This window comes from Limulus polyphemus, unplaced genomic scaffold (assembly GCF_000517525.1).
Source record: "Limulus polyphemus unplaced genomic scaffold, Limulus_polyphemus-2.1.2 Scaffold364, whole genome shotgun sequence".
NCBI lineage: Eukaryota > Metazoa > Arthropoda > Merostomata > Xiphosura > Limulidae > Limulus > Limulus polyphemus.
Window position 1 is genome coordinate 175,646 of NW_013665974.1, and position 11,653 is coordinate 187,298.

Here is an 11,653-nt window from a genome sequence, read left to right on the forward strand (position 1 = left end):
CTATTTTGTTTAAACATCTTTGCTTTCAGTAATAAATGTCTGTACAGGTTCAGTAGATTTGACTGATCACGTAACCACCATAAAAAATTAGGAAATAAATATAAATTATGCCTCTTTCATTCTAGAATGACAACAAATTATAATACGAAAACATAGATGTTTAGACTAAATAGGTTAAATCTCATAACATTATACGTTTATATATATATATATTTTTTTTTTTATTATATTGATCTTTCACTCGTACCTGGCTAACAATATAGAAGTTACATTGACGTGGCTCACATGCACTCATGTTACTCTATCAAATAACAAGGTCTGTGCAAAGTAACTTGTTGTGGCTGTGTTTTAGTAGACTAGTATTTTGTAAACTACACTCACATTTCAATTATTATACATTATATATGTATAGAGATTATTGCTATTTTGAAATAAGTTCTTAAAGTTATTTTTCTTAAACACAGAACAGTAAATAAGTAAGTAAAGCAAACAATTATCTCTTCTTGTTATGACCTTTGCTGCTTAATGTAGGTTGCTAAGCCTTGAAAAATTTTGCACGTGGAGGACATGAAACAAATATTTTTTTTTAGATTTTATATACACATTTGAATAAATAAAAAATCATAAATTACTACATCAATACTATAATTTATCAAGCTTAGTAACTAACATGTATTTTAGTCTAAAAAAAATATGAAATTTCGAGCAGACTAAAGACACACCCCTACCTCCTTGAAATATTGTTTCAAAAGAAGAAAATGGCATCCAAGCCCATTAAAATGGCTGAGAAAGCCATTAGGAGGTCATTCCGAGCTTCCGATTGGTTATTCATGTCATATATAAAGTAAGTGTATATAAGGGAGCATTTCCAAAAATGAAAAGAGGTGGGCGGGGTGCCACTGTTTGATTTATTATATGAGCAATACCTTAGCTAATAGAAAAGATAAGACATTCTTATTTTATATTCTAGCTTTTCAATATTGGTAATTTGACTTCGCAAACACCTAATTTGAACCAGTGCTGCATTCAACATACCACGTGACACACAAAAATTGATGTTTATCAGCGTTTTTTTATATTTACTTTTAGATTAAGAAATTGAGTAATATATAGTACTAAAATTTGAATTATAATCTACAGTTTAATACCAAACTTGACATAAATTCATGAAATAGTAGTTCAATAAAATTTTGAATGAGAGTCAAAAAACAAGATGACATGGCCTTTCACCCATGACCCATAATGAAAGGATTAAAGTGATTTTTTTTCAGAACTACTGGTAATTAGTGTTAACAAAATAGAAAAACAAAAATGGTTTTTTATGGATAGTAATGAGAGTGAAAGTGTAAACAACTAATTAATATACCTTCAGACCAATAGGCAATCAAATAATGTTTATGAATGAAAGCCATGTTTCTTTGTTTTACTGAATTTTGCACAAAGCTATTTCAGAGCTATTTGCACTAGCCATCCCTAATTTAAAAGTAACAGGCTAGAGGGAAAGCAGCTAGTCAACACCACCTACTACCAACTCCTGGGCGACTCTTTATCAATAAATAGTGGGATTGACCATCACTTTATAACACTCCCACAGCTGAAAGGAGGAGCATGTTTGGTATTCAGATTCAAACTTGTGACCCACAGATTACAAGTTGAGTGCCCTAACTACCAGGCCATGCCAGCCCATGTACAAAAGAATCAATTATAATGCATAAGTATAAAGTAAAAGTTGGTTACCTGACAAAGATCCATGACAATACTCTCATGGATTTTCTGCCACAAGTGAGCTCGGAAGATTTGGATCAAAGAGATCTTCAAAGTTGGAATTTTACCATGCATGAAGATACCTGTCAGGTCCAGCTGTACTTGGAAACCAACATATACCTAACAACATGAACAAAGTTGCTGTTTATAATCAAAAGATAAATATATAATAACATCAATCAATGAACATTTCAGTATTAATAAAGTGCTATAGCTTAGCTGTGTTTGAAAACCCACGTACACTTATGAAAATACTGTAATGACCAGGATATCAAATAGTATATTATGATATTAATCACTTCATTAAATAGTTCAGTACCTGTGGAGTAAGCCTGACTGCTGTATACAGAAGGTATTATTATTAAACTAAATATTAACAATTAAAAATATCTAAATTTATTTTAGTAATTAATAGTCAAGATGTGGAATAAGCATGACAACACAAGATATTTTTAATGATCTGCAACTGTTTTATCAAAATAATTTTCAAATAAACCTTTTCTACACATCTGGTTATAGATATAACAATCATATAAACCTGAGGATAAATATAATACAAAAAAAATAATTTCAGTTTTCTCTATTCTAAAGAATTTCCTAAAGCACCAAATTATCTGATAAATCTACAAGTTTTACTTTAATGTTGAAATGTAACTTTTAGTATGTAATCTACAGTACACAAAAATAACAGTCATTTTAAACATTAAACTGCATTAATAACAAAAGTATTCTTTGCAATTTTTCTAAATGTATATTGAATTTAGACCAAATAAGAATTTCAAAACATTTAAATGATGAGTTGCAAAGATCCATGAATCAAGACATGTTTGAAATGTTGAGTATTAAACTTGCAAGTACCTGCTACTCTGGCACCTATACTAATACACATACTTTCCCATCACATTGTAAATGTATAATAATCAAATGAACATATCTCAGTGCACTTGATGGAATCACACCATTAAGTTGCTCATGTGCTTCAACTCTTAAAATTGGTTTACAACACAATATCCACATCTCTTTAACAGATCACTCACATTGGCCCTGTTGATTGTAGGAGACCACCACAAAGTGAAGCGACGGTTTGGGATCTGGTTAAGACCTGATCTTTGAGCATTAGTCAACTTCTTGTACTTCATACTTTCTTCAAAGCCACTGGCCTTTTCCCTGTAAACAAACAAAAATTAGTAAATTATTCTTTAAAATAAAAGCATTGAAATACACATTTTGTCTTACTAGATAATATTTCATCAGTAATCAGATTCTAAAACCAAAATATAACATTATTTTAAAATGAGTCTACAAATCTTATAAAGAACTACGAAGGTAAAATAAACTGTTCTAGTAACTTTTTCCTCTGTGTATATCAGTTACCGAACTTAAATCTTCTTGTAAACTTTATCTATGTGACAATGGAATCTTTCTTTTCTCTGTGAAAACCACATCATTTTGTTTCCTTACATTGTTATCATGGTCTTCAGAAACAGAATTATGACAAAGAAAATGGTTTGTATACTTAACATGTCTTCTAGATGAAAAAAAAATCAAAACATGACCAGCATTTATAATTGTATCCTTCAAAATAGACAAGAAAAAAAAAAAAATCATATTACATAAGTTATAATGTGTAACAAAAGTCACATAAAAAAAGTCCAAATTCCATTTCATGTGAATTTGTATTTAATTTTGTAGAAAGGCAGTCTTGGTTCAATCCCTGATACACAGTTTACTACCTTATGAAGGAGTTCTGGATGACTGAATATGAAATTTTTAGAAAGACAACAGGCCATATTCAGAGGAGACTGATTCTTCAAAACAGTCTCCTGTCATGAACAGTAAACACATTGAATAACTATGAAACTTTGCCAATGACTTACAACTTTTAAGACATTATACAAGCCAACAAAAAACAACATCAAGTTTCTCCTCACCAGAAGAGACCTTCCCATGTGGGGAAGTATGTGCCTTTGAAAAGTGTGTGCTCCAATATTCCTTCTACTCCCCCAAGAGCTTGGATCATGTCTGTACGGTAGTTATTTAAGTTCCATAATTTTCCATCATGACGCTGGTGTGTCCACCAGAAAGGATTTTGTTTCAACACCTAATGTGCCCAAAAGTATAGCTATTTAGTGTTTGTTCACAACAAAACATATAAAAAAAAATTAACGTATGCTCTGTTTAATTCTAATATCATTCGTACATCACATATAGCCATGAACACATCCTTAAAAATATGATCAAATTTCAAGAAAAAATTATTTTTAGTAACCACACAATTATAGTATTGTAAAAATTTAAAATTGTATAAACACAGAAGTCCGACCAAACCAAAACTTATTTTACCTTTTCTATATTTTTTTTTAATAATTTACTTCAACCAACTATTTCTTTTGCGGTACTACATACGTATTTCTTTGTTAAAACATTAATTACCTCTATTATATATTCTGACTGTTTTTACCAAGTTAACTAATACACCATCTAAATTATCTGTCCAGTATATATATTTATTTATTTATTTTTTTAAAGCAGAAACTTAAGCAAATATTTCTTTAAAACCTCCTTTGAAAACAGAAGTAGTACCTGGTATTGTTTGAAATCTGTTCGAACTCTCCATCCCTTGTCATAGGCTAGTGTGTGCCTGTCCTTCTGGAACAAAGTATTAATCCTTGGAATACCTCTATCCCAACTGTCTTCCAAATCTTCCAGAGTCAATCGCCTGGAATAATCATCAACCTGTCAGTATTAAAGCACACAAGCTAATTCTTTCAATATTAAGGTACTCAACCATCACTCCATCTGTACCTCAGTTTTCAATAATCAGTCTGCTAAAGTTTATCAATATTTTGGTATAAAGCCATCAATTTTACATTACTGTAATTCTGGACTATTAGACAATGGCATTACAGTAATCACATTTAGTATGTCAGTAGTACAGTTCTCAACAATCCTTCAGTATTGTAATTTTCAGATACTAGCAAATAGCATTACAATGGTTGACATTTAGTGTATTAGCTTATCATGGTACTCAACTATCACATTGCTAGTATTATGGTATCGAACTTTCAATCTGTCACAAATACAGGACTTAACCATTAGTTCATCAGTATTTTAGTTGTCATACTGCTGAGCTTAATAAAAATTATATCGGTCAACTAACCACTTCAACACAGTTTTTTACTGGCCCATTAAGATAGGAAGTCTTTAGCTGTGTTGAAGTTTGTTAAAAATTCCTATTTAGATGTTAATAAATAAATCTCTAGTAAATAGTTATAAAAGATTATAACAAAGAAAAATGTCTTACATTTGGTTTGACACACTAAGACATAGATGGTGGAGGTTAGGAGTATCATGTAGTAGAATTATTAAGTTGGTATTTATTCTACTTTATGGATATTTTAGAACTTTAAAGGGTGAAGGATGGTAGGCATTGTTTAGTAGAAATCTATATTTTTTGGGTGGCTTAATTAACTGCCTTCCCACATCTGGCTGCAGACAGTGAAAGGCAATAAGAGTTCAGATGCTGCAACTCTGTACCTTTATTGAATCTTTAGTTTATTAAAAATACTTCACTACAAAATATGATTTTTTGTATGTAAAAGATTTATAATGTTAACTGAAAGACTGCCAAATTTTGTGAAGATATACACACTATATTGAGAGTTAGAGGTATTAAATCTATAAAGACTTCAAACGAGTAGAAAGAGATCATGTGGTCGGTCAATTTGACTACCCAGTGTTGAGAGAGAGTTAATGCCATAACATTACATTACATGAATATTTTTGTACTGGCAAATATCTAAAAACAATACTTTATATTAAATACTAGCCAATTACAAAAAGAAAAAAAAAAATCAAATGTGAGAAAACAATATATATTTAAAACCTCTTTAAAATGTACATTACTGTTAAAAACTAATAACTAGAGATTTCATATAAATATTGTAGATCTACAGAGACAGAGCAGAATACCCACACTACCTGTTTTGGGCAAGTGCTTCTTGTCTTTTCAGAGCATATTCAGCCCATACACGCTGAGAGTCAATAAACTCACTCTCCCAGGGCTGGATATAGCGATACAAGTTAGGAATAACTTGATCTTCATCATGGCTCATGCCTGATCGAAAGTGGGTGATACCAACATCTGTTTGCTTTGACCATCTGGAAAAATAAGTTTTATTTTGAGTTTATCTAAACTGAAAAAAAAACTACATTAACAGTAATATAGTTGTACCAGAGCTTTAACATTTGTCTGGAGCAGGATAAAATGTGTGTGACATTTTTTATCACCTTCAAATAAGTCCAACTATCTTCAATCTTCAAAACTTTTTTAATTAAAAAAAAATGTATCTTACAGTCTTCAAATGGATTTTCATCTTTTATATAAAAAAAATTAAATTAAGTTTCTTTTCACAATCATACTATAAAAGTTGTGCTTTTAAAGCAGGTTGTAACAAAATGTACTTACAATTGAAACCGTAATGCCACATATGCTAAAATTAATGTAACACTGTACCTACTGATGATTTAAAAAGATCCAAAACTCACCTTAAGTCAGATTGTGGAATAAGTACATGACCCATAGATAACATGCCCAGGCCACCCAACTCTTTGGGAGTGTAAAAAACAACAGGAGGAAATCTGCTTGGCATTTTGGAATTAAGTCCAATCTTGATTCTTGTCTGAATCTTGTTTTCACACTTCACCAGTAGGTCTAATAGTTCTTGTGTGTTTACCACAGCTTCACGGAAGTACGTCATCAGACCAATCAGAGCTGTGTTCCACTTGTTTACAATCTATGAAGGAAAAAGAGCAATGTTTATACTTAAAACAAAAACATTTTATCAAAAGAATTATCAAAACTATGTGCTGCAAAAAAATTCTACTTTGATTTCAGTAAATTTAGTACATGACCACTTGCTACAAGAGTTGCAAATGTTTACAGAGCCTCTGGCTTCATTCAGCTTTATATAAAACTTTCAAACAAATACTTATAAACAAAGCATTTTTTCTTAATACTGAAAGATCACTAAATGTACACACAAAGCATATTTCAAAAGTAACAGCATGTTGATAAGTAATACAAATAAAGATATATTATGATAGTTAGCAGCTGAAATACATACTTTAGCAATCAAAGTTAACATACTCCAAAAAGTAAAATTAACGACATGTGCCACTGGTTAGTCAATTTACAAAGATCTCCAGTATTTCGCTTGAGAGCATTTTATATCAAAACACAATTATTATTGAACAACTCTAAATATCAACAAGTTAATTAAAAATAAGAAAACAGTAGAATAACTTACTATATGTAACCCTAAGATTAATACATTTTTAAATGAAAATATGAACATTACAATATTCACTGTACAAAGGAGTATTGACTACAGGTAGAAATAAGACAAAATACCTCATATAATTATAGAAGATCAAAATCAATATTTTTTTAAACTTATCAGGCAGTTAAAAACACAATAAATTTGTAGTTATATTTAAGTGCCATAGAAATACAAGTTAAAAATTAAGACCAAGTCATTTTTCAATAATTTGCTCCAACCCTGGTCCTGCAAGCTCACAAAGTTAGTGCAACAGCCAGCCTTTGCAATCACTTGGTTGAAAAATTGAGTCAGAAGCAAGTGATGTCAGTCAAGGTAAACAAGGCCAATCTTGGTCTGCTTCCTCTGTGTGCATGAAAAACTGTTGGTTTGTTTATGTGAAAACAATTCATTTTTTGTTTTGTTTTCTGGATAAATTTCATTTGACAGATGTTGTGAATACAGTTATTCATGAGTAAGCAACTATGGTTACTCACTGTGTTGTTTATGGATGTGGGAACATTCCCAAGGAAAATGAGGTATCTCTTGCACAAGTTTCCACCAATGTCAGACAGAAAACAGCATATTGCCTGGACAAAGTTCATATCAAGAACTTGTGATAAATGGAATCCGCCAAAAGCTACCATGTATGCAGTGAACACTTTTTGAAATCAGACTTCTAAAACAAATTACAATTTGATATGGGATTTAAAAACAAAACTGGCACTAAATAAAGATGCAGCACAGCGAGCATCAGCCAGGCTCATGCCAGTGGTACATCATGCTCTTGTTCACATACCAATAACAGTGATGATAGTCGTGTCCAATCAGCTGTTCAAAAAGGAGAGGTATGCAGGGTAAGCTCAGGTTTTAGCAAAAAATGTTTTAAGTGCAATTGTCAGCAGCCATTCAGATTTTATAAACATACCAGTAGATCTGCTAAAACAAAAAATTATGAAATTTCACTCTCAGCTATTATTTACCAAAAAAAAGGGGCATGGACAAACAACTAGCTGTTCTTTTAATTAATTTTTCATGTTTAACACATTTTTAAGAAATTTAATTGACGATATCAATATGCAACATAAAAAATGCAAGATCTACAATATCGATTATCAAAATATTATTGTAGTTATGTTTGATTTTCCAGTCCTAATGCATACTTAGTCATATGCATAAAAATCGGAGCATGTGCAGAATACAGTATTGGGAGTCCATCAGCTGGTATTAGATCTACATCTAGATATATATCCATCACTTGAAAAAACAAATATTGACTAGAATTTATTCACAGATTTACAATATTATCACCCATGTGACCACATTGACAGCTGCAAATTTTGGCCCATTTTCTTGAAATTAGCAGTGTAAAACAGTCTTTTATGACATTGTAACATATAACTACTGAAACAATTCCATACCAAGAAAGATCAGACAACTGCCAGTCCTCAACTACATCGGCCAACATGTCAACATTAGACACATTATCGTCTGTAAGCTTTGGTTTAAACATATACAGTGAGATTGATACATTACATCTATATTCCTCTTCACCTGCTGTCACAATTTTTGTTTACCTTGTGTGACGTAGGTTTGCCCGCCCAGTTCATCATGTAGTGCTTCCACTAGTTTGTTTAAGGTTGGCCAACCATGACCAAATATGGCTCGGAGCCACATGAGCTTGAGTATTTCGTGACTTTTTTTAAATTGTATTATTTTTTGTGCATTATAATATACACACTAAAGCATGAAAAATACCCTATTGTCTGTGGTCTTTAAACCCTGGACCTTATGTCACAAAAAAACATTTCGTTTTCAATGTAATCTTTAGATTTTTAACTCACACTAAAAACATGCACTAGAGTACCTGTGCCATGCACAATGAGGATTATGATTTTTTTTTCTGAAATATGCCAGTGGCAATACAAAAAAAAGTACAAAAGAATAAAATTATTCATGTTCACTGGGCTTCATTACTTAAAAAACATTTTATATTTTATTTATCAAAAACAAGCAAGTAACATTTAACTTTAAAACATCTCACTTAATATATCTATAGACATCTATGTCTATATCTTGAAAGTATGTATAAACAGTGTGTGAAAAAGAAATCCCCTCAAATGATTAATGGGATATGAAAAAAATGCAATTTTAGAATTAACGTTTAACCAGTTATGAATATGTGTTTCTGTTTTTGTTCTAAGTATGCCAATAATGATTGAAAGTACATACTGTTTGTATACCTCATGTAATGAAAGAGGCAACAGGAGATATTCCATTAGTAACCCCAGTGGCCACCTCCACCAATATATATTTAGCCATCATGAGAGCTACGAAATCTAAGCATTTTGGAATAAAAATAACTTCACACATATTGAATCATTCTTAGTTGATTAAATCACATATGACAGGTCCAACTGCAAAATTTATTTCAATTTATCTCAAATTATAGTAGGACTTGGGTAAATACTGATTAATAGAGATTTTTGAAGGTTGTTTATTTCATGTCTATATTTCATAAATTTAGCTTGTTCAGGTAAATAAAATTGTACAACAGCAAAGCCTCACACTCAATTAACTACCTATAACTACATAAAACTAATCAAAACAAAAAAATGTATGGGGATATGGAGCTACAAACAAATGCTTATAGTTGTAAACAATTTAAGACATGACTTATAAATACCTTAGTGAATGTGGTAGAGCCTGATGCCATTAATATCTGTCGAACCCTGTTGTGAAACCTCTGCATAGATTCTTCATCAACACGCAAGAAACATTGAGCTGTTCTTTCTTTGGTCACCTGATAAGAACAAAACCTTATTCTTACCCAAAAACACTACCTTTATATAGTTACAACATTTTCAACTAACAAGCTTCTATCTCTAAAATTATCATGACAAATTCTAAACTTCATTAGGTATAATACAAAAACTGGATATTAAAATAGTACTTAAAGGAACTCTGTAAGTGACTTTATAAACCTTTTAAATTCTTTAATATACTGTTTGTGTTTACTTATATTACAAAATAGATATAAAATGACAAATGACAGTTTTTGTAAGACAATGTCTATTAAACATGAACATAATTTTTAGATTAAATTGAAATTATGATTTATGTAATATATACCCAAAAACAATTTAGTATTGAAACTATTTTGGCTGAGAAAGCAACCATCCGATACTACTTCACCACAAAATTTATTTGATTTGTACATATGATGTTTATATATACTTCATTCTGCAGATTCCAAACTCCATCTTTATGAGTGAATTCTTCGTGCGTCATGCGGATTTTAGGTAAAATTCGACATTCAAATCCACTCATGTTGAAGAGAAGATTTGGGTTATCCTTGCTATACACCGATACAAAACTGTTCTCCCATTGTATTGTGGTTACTGATCGTGGTAGCCGATTCTTTATGTCCCAGAACACAGCACGTCCACTATAGAGTTAGAAAAATATCAATTAAACATATTTTCCAGAGCAAGTTTCCATCACTCCCAGAAAGTGTCTTGTGAGTACATATTATTGTATATTATACAGAATTATACATGATCACTATTTCAAATAAACAGAATACATCATACTGTAACATACATGCACTTTATTTTAATACTACTGAAAAGTTTAATATACAAAATTAACATAAGACAACCTGGTTTGGTTTTCAGCTTCTAATTCTCTTAATTCTTGAATGTAAAAAGGATATCATACTGAAAATCTCAAATTTATGTATTAATTGAAACAGATAATAAAAAATTAAAGTCATTTATTATTATATAGAAAAAAGGAAAATATAAATAACTAGTTCAAAATTTTATTCAAAATACTTATCTTTTTTGTAGAAGACTACTTTACAAGTTTTTTAATCAACATTTATCAATATTTTTTTAATAACAATAGATGCACATCAACTGAAAACTTACAGGTTTACATCGTGTTTCATCAACCTCATTCTAGCATCTCTTGGCCAACATTTTTTGTTATTGTAGCCTACAATATTCTCATTGTTTGGATCTGGATGTTCTGTCAGATACCTTTGAATCAAGTCTCGAGCTTCTTCTGCTGAGAATCTATAAAAACAGGATATTTTGTGAAACTTATGTTTAAAACTTCAAATTGAAGCAACTAATTATATTAGCAATATTTTTAAGAGACTTGTTTAAATTCAGTTTGTGATTGATATTAAGCATCTTAAAATGTGTGGCATGCTAATTTCAAAGTAAAACCCATATACAAGTTAATAAGCAACTTAATGTCTATCTAGATTAATTTAACAGTTTAAGTAAATACCTGTTTATTAGGTTTTTACTATATTTTTACGGTCATTCACATTTGTCTTGCTTAAAAAAATGAAAAGCTGAGTGAATAAATTAATAATCAATATATATGTGTGTGTGTGTGTGTGTGTGTGTGTGTGTGTGTGTGTGTGTGTGTGTGTGTGTGTGTGTGTGTGTGTGTGTGTGTGTGTGTGTGTGTAGTAAGTAAGTAAAGACGTAAGTAGTAATAAAGTACGTACTAACTAATAAACTTAAACGTAAAACTAACGTTACCGTTTACCGTAC

The 11,653-nt window shown here is 30.8% G+C and overlaps 1 protein-coding gene across 1 annotated transcript in view; it reads right to left on the reverse strand.

Annotated features, from left to right (window-relative positions):
* The window catches only part of LOC106457715 (pre-mRNA-processing-splicing factor 8), a 76,119-nt gene that overhangs the window by 16,176 nt on the left and 48,290 nt on the right, over positions 1–11,653 (reverse strand). The window contains exons 21-29 of the mRNA XM_013917162.2: positions 11,015–11,161; positions 10,320–10,530; positions 9,769–9,885; positions 6,313–6,560; positions 5,746–5,925; positions 4,348–4,483; positions 3,696–3,865; positions 2,802–2,931; positions 1,738–1,884 (exon numbers count right to left, since the gene is read on the reverse strand). Of these exons, the coding sequence (XP_013772616.1) occupies positions 1,738–1,884; positions 2,802–2,931; positions 3,696–3,865; positions 4,348–4,483; positions 5,746–5,925; positions 6,313–6,560; positions 9,769–9,885; positions 10,320–10,530; positions 11,015–11,161 (1,486 nt within the window). The remainder of the gene's footprint in view (positions 1–1,737; positions 1,885–2,801; positions 2,932–3,695; positions 3,866–4,347; positions 4,484–5,745; positions 5,926–6,312; positions 6,561–9,768; positions 9,886–10,319; positions 10,531–11,014; positions 11,162–11,653) is intronic.